This window comes from Typha latifolia, chromosome 12 (genome assembly GCF_019914945.1).
Source record: "Typha latifolia isolate L0001 chromosome 12, TyphaL0001v2, whole genome shotgun sequence".
In the NCBI taxonomy this organism is placed as follows: domain Eukaryota; kingdom Viridiplantae; phylum Streptophyta; class Magnoliopsida; order Poales; family Typhaceae; genus Typha; species Typha latifolia.
In genome coordinates, this window is record NC_133097.1 from 7,303,564 (window position 1) to 7,325,280 (window position 21,717).

Here is a 21,717-nt window from a genome sequence, read left to right on the forward strand (position 1 = left end):
TGAAACCCGCGTCTTTCCACATGAAATAATGCCGGAGAAACTCTCGTCGGCAGCCTCCGACCCACCACCCCCACCCGTCTCCTCTCGGATCCCAATCCACCAACTCCTCTCCCTTATCAAATCCGAAACCAACACCATCACTGCCCTCTCCCACCTCACCACCCTCCTCTCCTCCCACCGTTCCTTCTCCCCTCCCCCTTCTCTCCTCCTCCACCTCCTCCGCCGCCTCTCCTCCTCCTCCCCCGCCCACCTTCCCCACCTCCTCCGTCTCCTTCCTTCCCTCCCACGCCGCCCCCGCTTCTCCGAGTCCGCCGCCCTTGTCGCCCTTAAATCCTTCTCCCGCGCCCTCCGCCCCGACCTCGCCCTCCAAACTTTCCACAACCTCCCTCTTCTCTTCCGCTGCAACCCCGGCGTTCGCTCCCACAACGCCCTCCTCGACGCATTCGTCCGCGCCCGTCGGTACGAGCAAGCCGAGTCCTTCTTCGCCTTCTTCTACCACAGCGCCCGCGTCAAGCCCAATCTGCAATCCTACAACATCCTCCTCCGCGGCCTGTGTCTCAGAGACCAGCTCGACCAAGCTCTCGCGCTGTTTAGAACTATTGGAAATCGCGGGATCGAGCCTAACAGCATTACTTACAGCACTTTGATATCTGGCTTGCATAAAAATCGCGACTTGGGGCGAGCCCTCGAGCTGTTTGACGAAATGGGCGTTAGAAACGTGGCTCCTGATGTCGTCTGCTACAATATTATGATCGACGGATGTTTTAAGCTGAGGGAATTTGAAAAAGGGATGGAGGTTTGGGAACGGCTAGTGAAGGACAGCATGGTGAGTCCAAATGTGGCGACATATAATGTGATGTTGGACGGGTTGTGTAAGCTTGGGAAGTTTGACAAGGTGGTGGAGATGTGGAGTCGGATGGTGGGGAATGGCCATCGACCAGATTTGTTTACGTATGGGATTTTGATTCATGGTTTGTGTGAGTCGGGGAATGTGGATGGGGCTTCGCGAGTTTACTCAGAGATGATCAAGACTGGTTTTGTTCTTGATACTGTCATGTGTAACTCTCTGATCAAAGGTCTCTTACAAGCAGGGAGGTTGGAGGAGGCGTCAAAGCACTGGGAGTCAATGGGAACTGCAGGAAATTGGAACACAATCAGCTATAACATAATGATCAAGGGTCTGTTTGACAATTGTAAGGTGAATGAAGCACTTACGGTTTGGGAACAATTGGAGCAGGACAATGTGTGCTTTCCTGATTCAGTCACTTATGGAGTTCTGATCCATGGGTTGTGTGAGAATGGGCTCATCAGCAAGGCATTGCGGATTTTGAAGCAAGCACAAGAAGATGGAGGGGAGTTGGATGTCTTTGCATATTCCTCGATGATAAATGGATTGTGCAAGGATGGGAGATTGGCTGATGCGATTTCTGTTTATGAAGAAATGGCTAATCATGGTTGCCATCCAAATTCTCATACTTACAATGCACTAATAAGTGGATTTTGTCGGGCGTCTGCTATTACAAATGCTATCCAGATTTTCAGTGAGATGATTAGCAATGGCTGCTCTCCTACTATAGTGACATATAATACTCTTATAGATGGTTTATGTAAGGCTGAAAGGTTTCGAGAAGCTTCTAGCTTTGCAAAGGAAATGATGGAGAAAGGTTTCAAACCAGATGTGGCAACCTATAGCTCATTAATTGATGGTCTCTGCCACGATAAGAAGGTTGATGTTGCGCTTGCCATTTGGAACCAAGCTGTTGATAAGGGATTGAGGATGGATGTTATTATCCATAACATCCTTATCCATGGTCTTTGTTCTGCAGGGAAAGTGGAAGAAGCCTTATTTGTTTGCTTGGAGATGAAACAGAAAAATTGCTCTCCAAACCTAGTGACACATAACACGCTAATGGATGGACTTTATGAAGCTGGTTATTGTGAAAAGGCATCAGCCATCTGGGTTGAGATGTTAGAGGCTGGATTGCAACCAGATATCATCTCGTACAATATAAGAATAAAGGGTCTTTGTTCATATAATAGGACACCTGAGGCAATCAAGCTATTGGATGAGGCCTTAGTTTATGGCATTACCCCAACTGTGATTACCTGGAATATACTAGTTCGGGCCATAATAAATTATGGGCCTATTTCGGAGTGACTGAGATTGTTTTGCCAGGTATTCTCTCCACTCTCCACTAAGTTGACACTCTTTTCTTAAACTAGTCCGTTGTTTTCTAATGCTGTCAGCACGATCTTCAGTTCCTTTTCACACGATGATTAATCTTTACTGATAATCATGCCGGCCAGAACATTGGAAACCTGAATTTCATTCATATGCACTAGACTGGTGGTATGTATTCTTAGGCATCCTTTAATTAAACTATACTAGTAATTTGCTAGTAGTTGGCCATGAAATCACTTCAATGTATGGGATGTATTTAAAACGTTTAGACTTACTAAAGCAGATTTTGTTGACAGATCCATCTAAATGATACTGTGAATCACTTCCATGAATTTCTGCTGCTTTTCGTCCTTATTGGATTCAACAGGTATGATGGTTTCTCCCAAACCTCTTCTATTTAGGTCTTTCAACAAATCTTATTATTACTTTTTTCAAATTAGAGAGATTATGTTATTTTAACAGCTTGTATGAAGAATCTACTGAAGAGCCTACAGTTGATGGCCTACATTCTACCTCCTTGTAACATCCATTAGCAGGAAAAACTAGTTTTCCGAGTTCACTTCTCACACCCATGTATATATCTAACACATACTTAGTAGCCTATACATGTTCCATCCATCAATTATTTACTGTCATGAGGTTGAAAAGAGATCAGTTCGCGATCAGGTTATAGGGGACAAAACATAGATAGATTTACTCGAGGCTACATTACTGTTATCTTTTAGGTTAGAGAAGGTATGTGTGATATAAATGTAGGTCATTGAGCTAGGAAAATTTATCAAACTCAGGTTTGAGAATCAGATAGTTTACTGTACCATGCTGCATTCATCCTCATTTCGGAAGTCTTAGTTTAAGATTATGCAGTCATATTTGCCAATAGAGATGACAGGAAGCAATACAAGTATAATCATTTCTTTGTCAAGATTCTACAACCTTTTAACTATTTTCTGGATTCCTTTTCCTCAGGATTTGATGATAGGCTCTGCTCATAGATGAGCTGGGTGAGCAGACCTACAAAAATCAAGCCCAGTGCTGCAATCTTCCTCCATTCCACCTCAGTCGAAGCAAAAACAGCGTTGGCTATGGTGATCGCGAGCAAGGACATTAGCCCAAGGTAAATATTCCGTCTAACTTTTGATCCTGCATTCTCCTTCATCGTTTCTTTGAGCTTCCCTGCTTCCACCTTGGCTACTTTTTTATCCTCAGGCTTCTTCTCTCCGAGATTCTTAAAGAATAGCCCTTCATTTCGGTCCTTTTCAATCTTTTCTTCAAACTCCTCCAACACTTTCTCGCTCTCCTCTATCTCCTGTCTGTTAATTTCTGCATCCTCCTCAAAAGCCTGCATCCTACTATCTAGTTTCTCCATTATCTATCACACCACAGAGAAGAAGGAATTCAGACAATATAAAAGGCTGTCACAGATGGCATATAAGCTTCATGACAAGTTACACTGACCCTCGAGCTGGCCTCGTCGAGTTCTTTGAGCGCGTTCTGCCCAATCTCGTCAAACTCCGCATTGGCATCCTCACCAAACTGTGTCAGATACGCGGAGCGCTCATCTAAGAAGTTGGTGAGGCGAACCTTTTGGGCTTGAAGCTGCGCGATTCGCACAAGAAGCTCCTGCTTTCTTGTGTCGCCGCCGGACGGGGGAGAGGAGTCATCAGCTGCCTCATCTTTGGATCTGCAGAAACAGAGAGAAGATTTCTCCCTGCTGATGAACTTTCTTTGGCGGGGAGGCGATTGTAATGGGGAAGGGAAGGATGTTTGAACGGTCTTGAGAGTGATCATATCTCTTCTCTGCGCTTCTTTCAAGGCCGGAATCTACCATGAGATCTCTTTTGCTTCCTCTACTTATGGCAGGATACATTTCCACCTCTCATCTCAATAGGTTGAAACGCTATCCATTGCCTTCCAATTTGACCTGGGGAAAAGAAGATTAGTGTGTATCTAAAGACCATTTTGGCCTTCGGTAGCAGTTTATTCTCAAACTCTCTTGAAACTGTTCCACACCTACACAGTGCTATCTATGCAAGGTAACTGGACGTTCGAATAGCAACCTTTGTCAAGCAAAATCACCAATGTTCGATGACGTCAGACATTACCTGGACCTCCAATTAAAGAGGCCACAATCGCAAGCTAAGCTGCTCATGTATTGGTGAATGATGTGATAGTACTCCCCATCTGATTGGCCACATTGTTTGTTGAAAGCGTCTCATTAGCTACAATGCTGGATAAGATTATTATTAGGTGGTCACCGATATTTTTAGAAATTTCATCAAAAACACCGTACATTTTGACTTTATTATTATTATCTACCCTCTATCTTTTAAATATTCATCATTTGACTTTTATATTTTACTTTTAATACCTCAAATATTCTGACATATATATGAGTTAAATTTAACTATAAATATACAATGACCTTGATACCCTTGAGTTTAGTTTTTCAAGGTTAAAGTTTTAAAAAAAATTTTAAAAAAAAAGAGGGGAACCAAATGAAATGAGAGGTACTTCAGCTATTTAAAATTTTGTATTTTAAACGTAACAAAAGATTCTTTATTTTTGAGGTGTTAAAATCAAAATATAGTGGTGCGAACGAGGCTATATATAGATATATATATATATACGTGTCCAAATTTAGACAGCATAATTATTGAGTAGGAACCGGTACGAATCGAACGCACGGGTGATACTTTGGGCTCAAATTTAGATTCCAGTACCACTAGTGTGGTGTGGTTGGTCAACTAATTAAAACTAGAGAATACTGGGTGTGAGAAAGATCAAAGTAATTTGCTGGATTGCATCCCAAACAAGTCATCTCTTAACCGATAGAAAGAGACACTGTGCTCATAGTTGCAGTAGGTTCCAAATTACATTATTCAAAAGATATGTGAGCTTTATGTAGAATCCAAGTCATGGAGTTGTAGTTTTGTGAACGTTCTACCAACACCTTGCTGATCAAGGCTCCCCTACCTAAGCATTAAAACGACTTAGCAGCTATCTGACAATGCCCTTCTCTTTATAAGTAACAATCCATTGCCCGCTTACTAACACATCCAGACAAATTCCATCTCATCACAACATATAGAAAGAGAGGGAGGGAGAGAGATGGAATCATGGATTCGAGCAGTGTTGCTGGTTGCTTGCACTCTTCCGCTGCTTGTTGATGCCACGACTCGCCATTATAAGTTCAATGTAAGTATTCTCACTTTAATGTAAGTATCTCAAAAAGAAAATTACTAAAACACCCTATGTTGATTTTAATATCTTAAAAATATACGATTAACTTTAACCGGAACATAGAATATTCAGTTACTTTTTAAAATAAATTAAATTAAAATGCCTAAATTATTACTCTTTATTTGATTTTAAAAATGTAGTTTTCTTTTCCCACAATAACATTTAGAAAATTAACATTACATCTTACCATATGTTTATTTGTTTGAAATTACTCAAAAATATAATAGACTCATTTTATCCCGACTACAGTAAACGAAATAGAGAATAAAAAAAATTAAAATAACTAAGATACCCCGGTTTGATTTTAAAATCTCTTTTCTATTTAAGTTTATGTTATTTTACAATTACAATTATCTTCGTTAATAAAACCAATAGCAAAGTGGTCTATTAAGAAAACTTGCTACATATTTACTTCCCGATCATTTTTCTTCCATGCAGGTGGTCATGAGTAATGCAACTCGTCTTTGCTCCACCAAGCCCATCGTCACCGTCAACGGCCAATTCCCCGGCCCTACCTTATACGCTAGAGAAGGCGATAATGTGCTAGTAAAGGTCGTCAATCATGTGAAATATAACGTTACTATACACTGGTTAGTATTCTCCAACCTCCAATAATGCCACAAACTCTTAGTTAGTGTTGCTTAGAATATGGAATAATATATACACATAGTGTTCCTTAGATGATTTGATAAATTTTTTATTTTTATTTTTATTTTTATTGCCACATAGGCACGGAGTGAGGCAACTTCAAACGGGCTGGGCCGATGGGCCGGCCTACATCACCCAGTGCCCAATACAACCAGGCCAGAATTATGTGTATAATTTTACCATCAAGGGGCAGAGAGGAACACTTCTTTGGCATGCTCACATACTATGGCTAAGGGCTACTGTTCATGGTGCTATTGTGATCCTGCCTAAACCTAGTGTTCCTTATCCTTTTCCTGCACCCCACAAAGAGGAGATAGTAATCTTAGGTACGTAATTAGGATAATTGTGTTGTTAATTATCTGGATTATAGTTCTGATTCTTTTTTTTATAATTAATGATTAAAATGTAGGTGAATGGTGGATATCAGACACTGAGGCTGTAATCAATCAAGCCATGAAGGCTGGTCTACCACCTAATGTTTCTGATGCTCATACCATCAATGGACATCCAGGCCCTATGTCCACTTGTGCAACTTCACAAGGTAACACTTTTCATATGATAAAAAATAGGATTTTCAATAAATTTATTTGAAGTAATATATATATATATATATATATATATATATATATATTCCTAATTTACATACTTAGCTTAATTAACATGGTAGTAACTAAGTGTTACTTCACAGATGGATTCAAATTACAAGTGGATAGTGGCAAAACATACCTGCTACGTATCATTAACGCTGCACTCAATGAGGAGCTCTTTTTCAAAGTGGCCGGCCATAAACTCACTGTTGTGGAAGTCGACGCCGTTTACACGAAACCCTTCAAGACTGACACAATTCTCGTCGCCCCGGGACAGACGACGAACGTCCTCCTCACCGCCGACCAAGGGGCCGGCCGGTACCTCGTCACCGCTTCTCCTTTCATGGACTCCCCCATCGCCGTCGATAATAAAACCGCAACGGCCACCGTGCACTACACCAACACTCTCTCCACCTCTGCTCTCACTACTGCCAAGCCACCGGCTCAGAATGCAACTCCCGTAATATTATTATTTCACCAATTAGCTAAATGAAAATTTTAGAGAAATTTATCCAAAACATCATGCCATTTAATATTTATATATAATGCATCAAATACACTGTGTCATTATTTTTTTTTAATGACTAGTTACCATGTAAATGAGTTGAATAACCTTAAATAAGTTTTTTTTTCAAGTTAAAATAAAAATAAATGAAGAACTAAATTTCAAAGTCAATTGAAGGGTATTTTAGGTTTCTTTTAATATTAAAAATTAGTGAGTATTCTCTATTATATTAGCTAGTGTCATAGTAAAATTAACCCAGAGTATTTTTAGAATATTAAAGTAAAATACAGGGATAGAATAATAAATACCATATAGTAGAATTGATGTTAATAATAATAAAAATAAAATATAGGGCGTTCTTTATAAGTTTCCTTAAATTTCTTTTTAACTCGTTTAATACTCTAACAGGTAGCAACCAGCTTCGTGGACTCCCTCCGAAGCCTGAACTCAAGAACTTATCCGGCCAGAGTACCCCTCCAAGTCGACCGCTCCCTCCTCTTCACCGTCGGCATCGGCGTGAACCCTTGCCCGGCCTGCGCCAACGGCAGCCGCGTCGTCGCCGACATCAACAACGTGAGCTTCGTCATGCCGACGACGGCGATCCTCCAGGCGCACTACTTCAACGTCAGCGGGGTGTTCACCGACGATTTCCCGGCGAACCCCCCGGTGGCGTTCAACTACACCGGCGGCGGGCCGAAGAACCTGCAGACGATGACCGGAACTCGGCTTTATCGCCTGCCGTATAATTCGACGGTGCAATTAGTGCTGCAGGATACGGGGATCATTGCACCGGAGAACCATCCTGTCCATTTGCATGGGTTTAACTTCTTTGCGGTTGGGAGAGGACTTGGGAATTATAATCCTAAGACTTCTCCTTCTAAGTTTAATCTCGTAGATCCGATAGAGAGGAACACCATTGGAGTTCCATCGGGAGGATGGACTGCTATAAGATTCACAGCGGATAATCCCGGTACGTACGTACGTTTACTTATTTTCCACTTAACACCCGACATTTCAACTATTTCCAATTCACACTAAATTTACAAACAACACCCCACCTTCTGTTTTATAATCCTTGCATTTTGCTTCTTCTTTTTTTTAAATCTTTGGTTTACTTTTGAAAATAAAATAAACCTCTTCGAAGTTTATTATATATTATCTCTCTTATAATCTAATACTTATTAAAGATTATAAAATTGGCTGTTGGATTGGATGTAGGTGTTTGGTTCATGCATTGCCATTTGGAGGTGCACACAACTTGGGGATTAAAGATGGCGTTTCTAGTGGACGATGGAAAGGGTCCTAATGAGTCACTGCTACCACCCCCCATAGATCTTCCAACTTGTTAACCTTCTCTTTATTCAAAGGTGGAGGAGAAGATCTAAGGCAAATGACCATAAATTTACGTTTGACTTTTCAAGCTTTTTTCTTTTTATTTTTCTATTTTCTTGTCTCTCTTTTTTTCCCTGAAGATTGAATTGTACCTTTAAATCAATTCCCAAACTAATTTGAGTGCTCAAAGATGAAATAATCCTGTTTTGAAATGTTTGAATTTACTAACCGTTATGAATCCTTAGAAGAAAAAAAAATAGCTCTAATACTATGCTAAACAATCGGTTGATCCAAAAACTTAATAAATTATATATAAAAGTAATGTATCATACCCAATCAATTAAATTAATTAAGGAGGGTTATATCACTCACATTTTTAGAGGTTTTCTAGAGGATAATCGCACAATAATTGACCTTGCTTCGCGAACATAAGCCATCTGTACAATAGTAAGTAAGGGGTCCAATTCGACCCGACCCATTTAGATCATGATCAATTTAGCTTAATTATATGCTATTAAACTATTAATCAAGCTAAATTATCAAATCATCAAATAAATTTTTTTCTAATAATTAGTTGAAGTTGGAATTGACTTGCAAGATCTTGTGTCGGTATCCTATTTAATAACATCTTAAAGTGGCGGTACTAATTATATATAAAAAATAGAGATCCCTTCCATTTTCACATATAATAGAGGCCCACTTTGGCCATGCTTGAAATATGCAATGGCTTTCATTTCCAACAGTCATAGAAAGGCTAGAAACTTAAAATAAGAAGCAATTAACAAGACTCAGAAAACTAAGGGCGGCCACGACGTTTCAAAAGTCCACCTTAGCACATAGATCATAATTTATATAATAATAGGATAAAATTATAAATAATATCGTACATTTTTACTATATTATAAATAAAACCTCATATTTTATAATAAAAAGTTACTGAGTAACACCCTGAGTTATGTTTAATTTAATAAACATGATGAAATTAAATAAAAAGTAGAATATTTTTATCAATGTTAAATGATATTTTATATTTTATAAATTATCCTTATCCCACTCCACTAATTTAATCTTTGCGATTAAATAACAAGATTGTACATAATACTATAGTATAACAAAATATATCTTATTTGATGTGAGGCAGAAAGTATCGATAAATATATTATGCTCTAAAATGAGTCTATGTGCTTATTAATTTTAATAATAATTGATTAATATATTCTATTAAAAATTAATCATAACAATAATTCTAAAAGAGTTAATAGACTTTAGTAGCAATTTTAATATTTTAAGAATATAATAATAATTACGATATTTTGAAAGTTTTTAATGTTAATTATGTACAAGATTCTAATATTTATAAGGAAATTTTGAGCTGGTAAAATTTTAAGAGAATCCAGACATTTTAATAAGATCGTCTAAATTAAGTTAAATGTAGAATTGTTTCTGCTCATATTTCATTTGGTAGAGCTCAAAGATATTTAATTAGCGATGTCCAAATGGCCCATGGGCCCAGTTCCCCTTGGGCCGGCTTGAATAATTGGGCTGGAATGAACCTTAAACTGAAATTTACCTAAATACCAATTTTACCCCTCTCCTCAACCCCAAAATGGCTTACATATTTTAGCCCTAAGGGATTTATGGTTTGTTTCGTAGAAGGATTAGCTTGACCATCAAATTAATGCATCGGAGAAGACTAACCTTTTTTTAGGTAAAATGATCCTATAAGTTAGTAATGACTAGTTTGATGCTATTGAAATTATTACTCATATTGTATAATTAGTTTGACCATTAAATAATATTTTAGCGTCCCATTTTTTATTTATCTAATAGAACTCATTCTCCAATTCTTCTCTTTAAAGTATCCCATTTGGTATAACTCTCTCAATTGGTGATTTGATTAGTCCTTCGCCTGGTGGAAGCATTAATGCACTAATTCGAATTAGTACTTCTATTACTTTTTTGATTTAATACATTTTACTCTCTAGACTAAAATCACTTTACCATTCTAAATTTTATTTTGTATTAGTATATCCACTTTTGATTAAGTTATAAATTTATTAGATCTTTCATTCAAACTTAATAATGTTCATTCCTTTCTTATTGAAAATTTATTTCCAGTTTGAATAAAAATCACTGTACCCTTCTATAAGTAATCACCAACTATCTTTCAAATATTTAAACAAAAGAGGCTCATTAAAATTATTTTATTATCTTTGTTAATGACACTTTATAATCATAATTCAGTCAAAAAAAATATATATAGGAAGGTGTATTGACTTATTTGATCAAAAGAACAAGGGTAATATATATTTAATTCTCCTTTTTTTTAAAAAAAAAAAATTAATCCTCAATGCATGCATCTTGGGAACTGCACATAGTGAGATGTGAAACGGTAACAATATAATAAATACTGAATGGAATCCCATGCCCAGAGAGAGCCTTTTGCTGAAGGCGAGGAGCCAATCACATAACTCCATTGCAAACTCTGGAGATGCTGCCAATATGCCATTGGCCCCAAGATTAAATAGTTATCATAGGAAACCAAATCAGCATTAAAAACAAATAAAAATGGCCACTGTTATTTAATTTGATCTCCATAATGTTTGCAGACCTTTTCCTCTCTACAACATGAGGGTTCCTAGAATCGTACTTAAAAGACTAATCCACTCCATTGCGACTCTTCCAAGTATCATGACTTTATTCAAACCGCAATCAATTGTATGATGGTTGCAGTGGAGTACATCTACTTAAAGAGTTCATTATTTTAAATGCTTGCTTCTCAACAGTGATCGACGTTTGTTTTCTTCTTCTCGTGGGGAGGGTGGAATCTCTCATCTCAAGTACCAGAAGTTGCTTGGTAAGTTGGTATTAGCAGTCAATTGCGGCTCGACAAGTCGCCAGGTAAAAACTAATTAGCTGACATTGGAAAGAGACATTAGAGAAAGAGAAAGAGAAAGAGAGAAAGAGGTGGGTGGTAGTTGGTCACCTCAAACAGCGGGGGACCGCAACGTGGGGGATGACAGCGAGAGATCCAATTCCAAGTTTCCAACCTCAAGCAGGGAGAAAGAAAAGCTTAGCACAAAGTCCAAGAACCAAAAAAGTTTGCAAAGAGAAAAGAGTAGGGTTCACATTAATCCATGCCACCCTGGTTTATTATTATTATTATTATTATTTTATTATTCTACATATTAACTATGAAAACAAGAACGACAAAAGCATTATGACTTTTGTTAGACAAACACTCTTCGTAATTTTTAGGTTGGAGTTTTGTATATTCTAACATTAAAGAGCATGGCTCATTACAAAGGTAAGATTGATCATCACTGCGAGTAGTCAAATTTAGATTATATAATAATTCCTGTTATTGTTTGTTGTAAGTCTCGTATTGGTGTGTGACGTGTATCATCATGTCTTGTTGTACTTGGCTAATCCGCTGCCGGATGATACTTTTCCAGTTTGTTAGTGAAACAGGACTATTAAATTAACCTGCTATCTAAGAACAAAACATAATATTCTTTTGCATATCACCACCCACGTTTTAGTTCTATTCCGCAAAACCTCCCCCACCTGCAAATATGGCAAAATGCAGGGGAATTCTAACTTGATTGAGTAAAGTATAATTAATAATTTGCCTCAGAAAAATAAGTTTCTATAGAGTAACGACGACTTTGAAGCTTTGACCCACTCGTGCCTCCCTTTTTCGTACCTTGATTGCAAATTTTTCTTTTTTGTGCACTTGCATCTTTGCCCATTTTTAAAAGAGACTTGGAACCCAAAGGAAGAAGAAAAAAAAAAATTTAACCTCTTTATACGGGCTTTAAGATGGTTGACTACTGCGTGAGTAATGCCAGTTTTCTCCTCATAAAATAACCTTCAAAAGAAGCTTAAAACTCGTTCCATCGTGCAGTTAGGAGACAATAATTGTTGCATGATCATGACGGGATATAGGTTACGGCCCAGCTGGTAGGGCCAGCAGAGATTGGTTGTCACTTGGGACTTGGGAGAATGTATCCAACCCAATAATTATTATTATTCTATTGCATCCAAATTGTGACACAAACTATAGTAAAATAATTGATGGAATTAAGATATCTTTTTAGCCTATAAAGTCTCAGTTTCATATATTATTTCTACAGCCTGTGTACATACCTAAGGAGGAGGTGGAGGAGAACTTTGGATTCATTCTTTTTATCAAGTTTAATTACCTTCTCCTACCTCCGCTTTGCCCGTACTTTTGATTCGAAGTAAACCAAGGGGGGGCTTGAGATGATGAAAGAGTCATGGATGGAAGTCCTACCCCCTCCTGCTCCGTACTTGGCAAGCTCAAGCTGGTTCCTTTCTCAGAAAAGGAGCAAAATTTGGAGCCAAGAAGAGAACAAGGTCTTCGAGGACGCCCTCGCGCGCATCGACGGGGACGCGCCGGACCGGTGGGAGAAGGTGGCGGCGATGATCCCCGGGAAGACAGTAAGGGATGTCATCACCCATTACGAGGATTTGGAGAATGATGTGAATTTTATTGAAGCTGGGCTGGTGCCGTTCCCACAGTATAACTCGTCTGGCTTTGTGTTGGATTGGGAGAACGGCAATGGCTTTGATGGGTTCAAGCAATCCTACAGTGTTGGTGGGAAGAGGTGTGGTGGCAGAGCATCAGATCAGGAGAGGAAGAAAGGGATTCCTTGGACTGAAGAGGAGCACAAGTAAGTTTATCCCTTATTCTTTGTTGTTTAGATCTAAGAGTTTTCTTTTTCTTACTGATACGAAAAGTTTGTTAGTTTTAAAAAAAAAAATTCTCCTTTCCAGGTTGTTCTTGATGGGTCTGAAGAAATATGGCAGAGGAGATTGGAGGAATATTTCGCGAAATTTCGTCACTAGTAGAACTCCTACACAAGTTGCTAGCCATGCACAAAAATACTTCATTAGGCTCAACTCAGGTGGAAAAGATAAGAGGAGATCTAGCATACATGACATCACGACCGTCAATTTGCCGGACGACGACAGGGCCCCCTCGCCTTCGCAACCGTCTACGGTCACTTCGCGATCCGGCTCAGCTTCTAGTGTTGCAACTTCTGATCAATTCTCTGTCATAGCTAGTTCGAAGCAAGCCAATGGAGCACATAGCAATCAGTTTATGCAAACACCTCCAGGAATTAGTCCATATGGAATAGGCTTTGATACACAAATGCAATCCAACTACCTTCACTCTCAGGGATAAAGGTAAGTGCTTGGAACGTGCTATCCTTTAGAATACCTCATCTTTGAACATGATGAAGCTACAACGAGATGAAATGGAGAATCTGAACAACATTCCTGCTGTTTGTTTCAAGGATGAGGCTTGCATTCTCTTCACTTCCATGTATATAAATTCTATTCCACCTTATAGAGTTCAAGGATGGGGCTTGCATTCTCAAAATTGCTGCAAGCCAGATGATGATGCCAGTTTCAGAGAAATGCTTCTCTTAATGCAGGGATTAGTTTCCAAGACATTCTGCACTATGAAGATGTACATAAAAGTAGCTCTTCCTGTTCTCTGCTGTGATATTTATTGTCAGCTATATGACAGCAGAAAAGTGCATGGAGCTTTTAATATGTTTGTATCAGCTTATTATTATGGAGATTGCATGGGGTCATGACTCATTGACATTTGCATCATTTCTATGTAATATCTGTTGTTTGCTATCCCTTTATGAAGTAAGAATGTAGAGATGAAAAGAGTACATCTTTTGTTATACTTATTTATTTACATCTCTTGTCCATTCAATTCTTCACTTTTACTATATTCAGTTCTGATGTCAAATACATTGGATGTTGTAATGAAACAGTTCATTGAGCTAGTGAAGTCATAAAACCAAATCAAAGGGGAATCCAATTGGATTATGTGTTTGCCTTATTTTAGACTAGTTAGTTAATCTACACATCCACTTTGGTCTTCTAGCTACAGATTGATTTCACCATCACTGTCTTTTACGAAGTGAACTTGCACATAACCTGCTTGACTACAGCTAACCACTAAAAGATGAGAGATGAGTCGGAGATCCACTCAGACGATATCAGACGGGTATCTCCTGCAGGAAGAACACTAGTTAGATCTATCTAAATTTCCCATGGCATTGCTCAAGAGGGCAATACACCATCAATGCTTGCCACTTCTATTGGTCTTACTGAACTCTGGACTAATAGTTAGCAATGTCACCACAGTCTCAGAGCATAGTTGCTTACTATTTCTGGCAAGAATCAATTGATGGCAAGGATAAACTAAAAGACCTTTTTTTTTCCCTATTGTGACTGTTGGAGGTGGTGGTTGGTCTTCCTTTATTTCTTAGTAAATTCCATGGTTTATTTGCTGCTGCTGCTGCAGTATCCCAGCTGCCACTGTTTATTGCTGTTGTGGTTCCAACTATCAGAAAGTGTGGTATAATTGCAAGCCACTTGAAAATTATTTGTGGCCCACCAATTATAAAGTAGAAAGATTCAATCCAACAAGAGCAAAGTGGTCACCTCTGTTAAACTTTTCATTGCAGACAGCAAAGCTACCCACTTACTTTTGGAAAAGGAAAATGCTGCATCCTGTCCGCCAACTTGTTTAATCAAAAGCAATTGGGTTCCATCTTATTCTAAGTTTTTATTCTGCAATAAGATGCATTTAGACCGCATACATGGTCTAACACCTCCCCGCTTTTGAACATCATGCCCATCCTTTATGGTGTTGTTCGATTCCAAGGGCTACAATTGGGCTATGGCCAGTAGCATATCATTGAAGATTTAAGAGGTCCAGAGGAAAGACACAAGATTCCCTACTTTCCTCATTGGTCATAGGAAAATTAGTTGTAGTCCTTATGGGAGCATGCCATGCCATACCAAAAGAAAAACATTGGCACAAAAATAGATGTATGAGATCTCATGAAATCCTTGAGCACTCACCAATGATAATTCAAACCTGTTCAGGGAAAATAATAATATATATATATAAAAGAAAAACATTGGCACAAAAATAGATGTATGAGATCTCATGAAATCCTTGAGCACTCACCAATGATAATTCAAACTTGTTCAGGGAAAATAATAATAATAATAATATATATATATATATATGCATTAGAAGAGATGAAACACAGAGAGCATTAATTGACAAATGATCAACTGATCTAAACCATGTCATCCATAACCTACTATTTTACATCAACATGGAGAGAGGTGTAATCGAAGAATATCCTGTCGCATTTCTTACAGTAGGATGGTAGAAATTATGTGTTCCCATCTGTTATAATCTTGAGAACGATCACTGAATCAGATCTCACATTCATTACATGTTTCACAGAAAGAAACCGGTGAATAGTATACTGTATACATCTTCCTAAACTAGGTAATAATAACAACACAGCTTATTAGAAAACTCAGCTCATCGGTTTGCAAACCGGGACAAATAACATCTATGAACATGATTGTTGCCGTGAAATCTTAGCAATTACAAGAAAAGAGCAAGCCAAGCCAGAGAAAAAGTGATGGCCTACATATTTACACTCATGAAGGATACAAGGGGATCACAGATTCTGGATAGTCTGTCCTCTTTCCAGCAAGGGAATAATATGAGAGTATCTGAGCCTGGCTATCTACACAAGCTCGTCTATCATCAGTTGCATGATCATAGATCTCTGGTCTGGGAGGAATAAATTCAATGTTCCAGTAGGGTCGGGCCATGGCCATAAGGTCATAGCCAGTCCGGGAAGCCTTGTAACCCTGGACCCACAAGTACCTTAGTGATGGCAATTTCAGTGCCGCAAGGGCCAACGCATGCTCACTGAAGCAACAACTCCTCAATTCAAGCTTCTGCAAGTTCTTGCAACCTCTTGCAAAATGCATTAGACCAAGGTCAGATTCCCCGACATTACCTAGGAGCATGTACCGGATGTTGTTACTATAATCTCCAAGATAACTAAGTCCAACATCTGAAAGTCCTCCGGGTCTCAAATAAAGAGCAAACCTCTGAAGTTTGGTGCAACCTCTCAACAGAGCACGAACCCCATTGTCAAGAGGTAAATCTGTTACTCTTTCTTCTCTGTCAAGCAAGACAAGCCGGAAGTCGCAAAGATTTTTGCTGTAAGTTCCAATGGATTCCAAAGCTGAATTTGTAATATCAGAGACATACACTGCTATGTATTCCAGTTCAGGGCAGCCCAGAGCTAGAGCTGAAAGCCCTACTTGTGAAACTCTACCCTGCTCATCTTGCAAACCAGGCTCATCATCCCCTCGCTCTATTCTGAGTCTTTGTAATTTCTTGCATGTCTCAGCAACAACTTCGAGCCCCCTATCTCCAATCACATTCCTTACCTGTTGAACAAATTCAATAGGAGGATTAAGAGAATTGCAACATGTAGTGAAAAATAGATCTTTCGAAGACATGCTACCTCAAGAATTTCTAGATTGGGACATCGCTGAATGAGCTGACAATGATCCTCAGTGCTAAGAAAAGTATACTGCAAGTCCAGCTTCTTAAGAGCAGCACACAATCGAAAGATAGTTGGCATCTCATTTGTGCCCATGTAATTAAGGCCCAAGCAGCGGAGTCTTGAAGGAAAGATAACTCTATCATATCTGTTGGTCTCTCCTTGATCATTAAATGATCCTCCACCGAAGTCCTCCAATGCTGTGGCTGTTTGGAAAAAGTCAACTAGATCAGAAAGATCACATTCGCTGATCTTCAAGGAACTCAATGACCTGCAGTTCCTAGCAAGTAGCTCTAGGTCTTTTGGCAAGATACTGAGTTCTGTCATATAGAAATTCAAAGTGGCCAACACAGTATTGTTGACAGCAAGCTCATGGAGCCATTCACTGTCATTGTCAGTAATCGAGCTTTCTTCCAAAAATAAAGTTCTAAGGCATCTGCTGATACAATAGGCAATAATAAATTAGTTGCTGCAGAAGATAAGCAGATGCAACCTTGGCATGATATTAATATGAAACTATGTGACTGAAAACATCTCAAAGGTCACAAAACAATTAAGTGTGAAAAAGCAGAATCCTAACAAGGCTCATAGTCTACAAAAGCAATATTGGCAGGATTTAATCTCAGATTCCATTCCTGATGGGTGAAATTATGACATGTAGTAGCACAAAAATGATCATATCTACTTTTGGACCTCTGCCTTGGCAGCTATAATATTCAGTTTTTAGAGCAACACTAAAGGATTTAATTGTCTCTTGTTCTGATGACTTTATTCTCATTACTATCATTTTCAAAGCTGACACTAGTGTTCTTTAATTAAAGCATATGGTATGCATGACTGCACTTGAAGGTACTTTGTAGCCTAATTATTATAATTATGACCTATTATCTTCAAAGCCAAGAGTTTGTTTTCTTGTTAGAGGAGAAAAGAAGGATTATCAACTCAAACAGTAAGGATATTGTTATCTAGTTGGAAGAGACATTTCTGTGGTGGTCTTTATGGTCTAATTTTCTTTGTGCTTATTCATTACCTTCAAAGAGAAGAACTTTATACTTCGGAAAGAGGAGACATTGTACCAACAATCATTATTACAAGCTATCCAAATTCTTATGCAAACTATTATGGAGGTATTTAAAAATTACATGGTCAGAATAGCTAAATTTTATTTTCTTCAGGACTTAAAACCTTAAAAATGACTCCCAACAATCTCCCTTCTCACAGTCACAGATGAGCCAATTGATAAGACAATCAGGATGTTTTTAGCTTGAAACTCACACAATGGACTCAGATAGAGGCGATTATAGAGAAACCTGAGCTCTAATGCGATTGTAGGGACTACCCAACACAACATTTAACAAAGATTCAGTATATATTTTGTATCCAATTTAACTAAGGAAGATTATGCATGTGGATTTGTGGGCTTATTGTCAAATGTCATCCTTTTACATCTCATCTTTGATTCTATTTGATATAACATTTCACAAATGATTCCCAAAAATCCCTACCCAGAAGATTGTTTCTAGACACTAGTCATTTTCCTGAAATATATATATATTCTGTATTTTGCATTGTTCTTTCTGTATCTATATCTTGAGTTAATTCAGTAGCTTCTGTATTAATTCTGATGTCGATAATCACTCGAACAGGACATTTACCCCGCAAGTATGTCAGTTGTTTATATGTATCAATTTGTTATCTTCCTAACATCGTTTGAGTGGAACATTTGGCTCCAAGGTTAGTCTAGTGATGTCACTAGACCAACTGATGTACTGTATGAATCAGTTGGATTTGTAGACATATCACTATTGATTTCTTGAAACATAATTTTCTTTGCTAATTCCTATTTTTGCTGTATTTTAATGGTGATTACAAAATATATTATTCTATTGATTAGCTTGATAAACAATGTAATAAATACGCACTAGTAGAAGCATACACTGCGAGAAAAATCCCAAGCTCCATTTACATCCCTATTGACTCTGTACTTCTATTATGGACTCCTGAAATACCTCCAAATTTCAAAGTACAACAAAAGCAGTATTCACAATTCTGCGACTCTATCTTGTGTCTAGAATCCAAAGTTTTAATCCACTAGAGCATCCGGATTGTCAATTCTTCGATTCTAGCACATAAAAAATATTCATCTAGTTCAGAACAAACAAATAAGAATCTTGTAGGCCAAGAAAATCACAAAATAGACTACCCAATTCCACAGCTGCACTCCTAACATATATCCACTTAAAGAACAAAAGTAAAATCAAAAGCAGTGCAAAAAAGAGCACGAGAGAATAAACAAGAACTCAAAAGAAGCCAAGAACATCAAAAAATATTACAAATCTAGCAGCGAAATCACCTGCAAGAGCGAGCGATGAGCTTAAGGGCATCAGTCGAGAAGCCGGAACACTTGTCAAGCTTAATCGACTGAAGCATATGCCCCCGCGCCTTCACGAGCACCTCGATATCAGCATCCCTCACTATCATGCGCCGCAGGTGCAGCGACTTCAGGCACTGGAAAGCGACGGCGATCTCGGCGATCCAAGGCGCTGCGTACCCACCCCAGTCCTCGGGGATCAGGTTGAACATGGCGGCTCGCGGCTTCCCCTTAAGCTTGAGCGACTCGAGTCGGTTGAACCGGCGGCAGAGCATCCCCGGCGTCGCCGAGTAGCAGATCGCCACAGTCACGTGCTTCCGCGTCAGCGCGTCGACCCAGTACCACCGCCGGCACACCAGCGACACGGCGTCGCGGTCGCGGGGATCGTCCACGTACCCCAAGACGCACTCCAGGGCCACGTCCGGGATCCCGTCCGAGCTCACGGACCTTCTCAGGCGCCTTTCGTCGAGCACCTCGCCGCCCATCCGGAGAAACCCAACAAAATCGAGAACAACGACAAGCTTCGCCAAGTATTACTTGGATTTGGGGATCGTTTTCGGAGAATGGAATCGAGGAACCAAGAATTGGATCAGATCCGCCATTAGTGGGAGCAAGATAGAACTCGGATAGCCCGAATACCACCAAGCTTATCCGGCGGCAAAGGCGGATTTATACATGGAGATGCAGCTTGGATGTTGATTTTATTATTATCGCGTTATTATTCTTCCACTGGATTGGCCGATTGGGTTTCTTAGGTCGCAAATAATTCTGGGGAGAGAGAGAGAGAGAGAGAGGAGCGAGAGAGACTTTCGGAGAATATTTATTGGAGCAAATTTTTACTCCTCTCGTTTACGCACCACTTGTCGCCCGCTGTCTCTGACAAGAGGACCCTACTATGTTTTGTTCACTTTATTAGGGTTCTTTTGCAAATTTACTCTGCTACTATTTTGAGCCCATGCATGACGTTCTTTAGATTTGTTGACTAAAGATTCTTGCATCCCAAATAATTGAGAATAGAGGAAGGAAGAGAGAGGCACAAACTCATTATTCATACCATATTACCATGCCTCCCTCTTCTCTTTATTTATTTTTTTAGGAATTTAACAAATAACATTCTACAATTTAGTTGTTTCATAATTAACACCATCTTTTAATCTATCCCCAATTCTTTGCGTATGATTTTCATACAATTTTTTTTCTCAAAAGTATTTCAGTAAATTTAGTTAATAAGGGGGGTTGGGTGAAAAAGTGTCTCATGGATCTCTCGTAACTTCATTAATGAGGCTACTGTTCCCAATTTTAGTAAATTAATCATATCTTTCTGAGAGAGAGAGAGTAAAGGAAGTGATCATTGGGTGAGATGCTTATAAATATCGACAGTTATAGAAAGGTTGGCGAAAAAGAATCTTGAAAGCGACGTGACCGTAGAGGCGCTGGGGAAGTTATGGGGTAATTATCATGAGAAGATACGGAGTATTGATGCTAAATCGCACCCCATTTAACCTACTTAATGCTCACAGCTGTTGCGCAGTAACTTTCCTGACGCATTTTTTGCTTTTTGGCCCCTCTGTTTGTCGGAAATTGGATCCTGTGGGGCTCCACTAAAAAAAAGCAGTGCGATGGATCTAATCCAAATAAAAGAAGCAAGATTTGGATCTTAATGAAACACTTTACAGCTAAATACAAATTTCCCCGTACTTATACCCGAAATGACTTCACGGCTGTACAACTTTTTGTATTTAAAAATTAATCCCTCTCACCACATTGAAGTGGTTAGATTTTTCAACCAAAATAACGGAACCCAATCTAAATTACCAAAATACCCATTCGTATATTTAATACAATTAAATTATTAAAATACCCTCTCTTTTTTTTTAATCATTTAGACAGAGCTCGGTTAAATAGGATAGAAATTCTAACAATTCCATTTTAGTTATAAATACAAAGATTGATTTAGTTTAAAAAAAAGTTCTAAGTGTTTGTAAGTATAATTAATTATATGAAGGTAAAGTGTATTCTTGTAGTTAATCTTATTTTAAACACATGTTAGATTTAAATAATTTGTAGATAGGCAAAATAAAACTTTTTAAAATAGAACTTTAGTATTATTCTTGAAAGATTTTTTTATAATTTCGACACAATTTATGATATTTCAAAAATATTGTGATAAATAAAAATATTTAAAAATTTTGACCGAGATATTCTATTCATGTGACTCCCTAGTTGAACGTTAAGGCCGTTGAATTCGGACAAAATAATTATTCAACCTTAGCTGTATACTTAATGATAGAAGGTATCTCACTCTTCTATTTTTCATGTTATATTAATACGCAACTACGCTATTGAGACCCTGACGGAAAAATAAAAACAATTTAAAATTGTCAAATTAGATTTAATAAATTGGATCCAAA

At 38.5% G+C, this 21,717-nt stretch overlaps 5 protein-coding genes across 7 annotated transcripts; 3 read left to right on the forward strand and 2 right to left on the reverse strand.

The window, feature by feature from the left end:
• Positions 1-25: 25 nt before the first annotated feature.
• LOC140799369 (uncharacterized) lies at positions 26-4,012 on the forward strand. 2 transcript variants are annotated; one of them, XM_073153680.1, is made up of 4 exons: positions 26-2,176; positions 2,260-2,350; positions 2,479-2,549; positions 3,149-4,012. In XM_073153680.1, exon 1 carries the CDS (start codon positions 29-31, stop codon positions 2,156-2,158), a length of 2,130 nt encoding a protein of 709 aa, XP_073009781.1. In that variant the 5' UTR covers positions 26-28; the 3' UTR covers positions 2,159-2,176; positions 2,260-2,350; positions 2,479-2,549; positions 3,149-4,012. The 2 variants fall into 2 exon arrangements, with proteins under 2 accessions (XP_073009781.1, XP_073009782.1); XM_073153681.1 differs by having other exon boundaries at positions 2,466-2,549; positions 3,149-3,288.
• LOC140799371 (uncharacterized) lies at positions 3,017-3,970 on the reverse strand. Its single transcript, XM_073153682.1, has 2 exons — positions 3,638-3,970; positions 3,017-3,551 (listed from the first exon to the last, which is right to left on the reverse strand). Exons 1-2 carry the CDS (start codon positions 3,968-3,970, stop codon positions 3,123-3,125), a joined length of 762 nt encoding a protein of 253 aa, XP_073009783.1. The 3' UTR covers positions 3,017-3,122.
• Positions 4,013-5,221: 1,209 nt separating the features above from the next.
• LOC140798424 (laccase-22-like) lies at positions 5,222-8,690 on the forward strand. The gene is made up of 7 exons (XM_073152239.1): positions 5,222-5,377; positions 5,861-6,012; positions 6,152-6,396; positions 6,480-6,611; positions 6,759-7,117; positions 7,571-8,132; positions 8,381-8,690. Exons 1-7 carry the CDS (start codon positions 5,291-5,293, stop codon positions 8,509-8,511), a joined length of 1,668 nt encoding a protein of 555 aa, XP_073008340.1. The 5' UTR covers positions 5,222-5,290; the 3' UTR covers positions 8,512-8,690.
• Positions 8,691-12,604: 3,914 nt separating this feature from the next.
• On the forward strand, positions 12,605-14,208 carry LOC140798436 (transcription factor DIVARICATA-like). The gene is made up of 3 exons (XM_073152262.1): positions 12,605-13,191; positions 13,295-13,708; positions 13,819-14,208. The coding sequence occupies exons 1-2, from the start codon at positions 12,761-12,763 to the stop codon at positions 13,704-13,706; spliced, it is 843 nt and encodes a 280-aa protein (XP_073008363.1). The 5' UTR covers positions 12,605-12,760; the 3' UTR covers positions 13,707-13,708; positions 13,819-14,208.
• Positions 14,209-15,726: 1,518 nt separating this feature from the next.
• LOC140799406 (coronatine-insensitive protein homolog 1a-like) lies at positions 15,727-20,095 on the reverse strand. Of its 2 annotated transcripts, none has more exons than XM_073153738.1 (3): positions 19,289-20,095; positions 16,897-17,374; positions 15,727-16,819 (listed from the first exon to the last, which is right to left on the reverse strand). In XM_073153738.1, the coding sequence occupies exons 1-3, from the start codon at positions 19,789-19,791 to the stop codon at positions 16,013-16,015; spliced, it is 1,788 nt and encodes a 595-aa protein (XP_073009839.1). In that variant the 5' UTR covers positions 19,792-20,095; the 3' UTR covers positions 15,727-16,012. The 2 variants fall into 2 exon arrangements, with proteins under 2 accessions (XP_073009839.1, XP_073009840.1); XM_073153739.1 differs by having other exon boundaries at positions 16,897-17,371; positions 19,289-20,093.
• Positions 20,096-21,717: the final 1,622 nt, after the last annotated feature.

What these genes read in the sequence shown, in the direction of transcription:
- LOC140799369 (XM_073153680.1), top strand. Translation starts at nt 29, where the DNA reads ATGCCGGAGAAACTCTCGTCGGCAGCCTCCGACCCACCACCCCCACCC.
- LOC140799371 (XM_073153682.1), bottom strand. Translation starts at nt 3,970, where the DNA reads ATGATCACTCTCAAGACCGTTCAAACATCCTTCCCTTCCCCATTACAA. An exon ending in TCGACGAGGCCAGCTCGAGG is followed by an intron (nt 3,552 to 3,637) that starts GTCAGTGTAACT and finishes GTGGTGTGATAG; the next exon opens with ATAATGGAGAAACTAGATAG.
- LOC140798424 (XM_073152239.1), top strand. Translation starts at nt 5,291, where the DNA reads ATGGAATCATGGATTCGAGCAGTGTTGCTGGTTGCTTGCACTCTTCCG. An exon ending in CTCGCCATTATAAGTTCAAT is followed by an intron (nt 5,378 to 5,860) that starts GTAAGTATTCTC and finishes TCTTCCATGCAG; the next exon opens with GTGGTCATGAGTAATGCAAC. An exon ending in CGGCTCAGAATGCAACTCCC is followed by an intron (nt 7,118 to 7,570) that starts GTAATATTATTA and finishes ATACTCTAACAG; the next exon opens with GTAGCAACCAGCTTCGTGGA.
- LOC140798436 (XM_073152262.1), top strand. Translation starts at nt 12,761, where the DNA reads ATGATGAAAGAGTCATGGATGGAAGTCCTACCCCCTCCTGCTCCGTAC. An exon ending in TGGACTGAAGAGGAGCACAA is followed by an intron (nt 13,192 to 13,294) that starts GTAAGTTTATCC and finishes TCTCCTTTCCAG; the next exon opens with GTTGTTCTTGATGGGTCTGA.
- LOC140799406 (XM_073153738.1), bottom strand. Translation starts at nt 19,791, where the DNA reads ATGGGCGGCGAGGTGCTCGACGAAAGGCGCCTGAGAAGGTCCGTGAGC. An exon ending in CTCATCGCTCGCTCTTGCAG is followed by an intron (nt 17,375 to 19,288) that starts GTGATTTCGCTG and finishes CTATTGTATCAG; the next exon opens with CAGATGCCTTAGAACTTTAT. An exon ending in CCAATCTAGAAATTCTTGAG is followed by an intron (nt 16,820 to 16,896) that starts GTAGCATGTCTT and finishes TTTGTTCAACAG; the next exon opens with GTAAGGAATGTGATTGGAGA.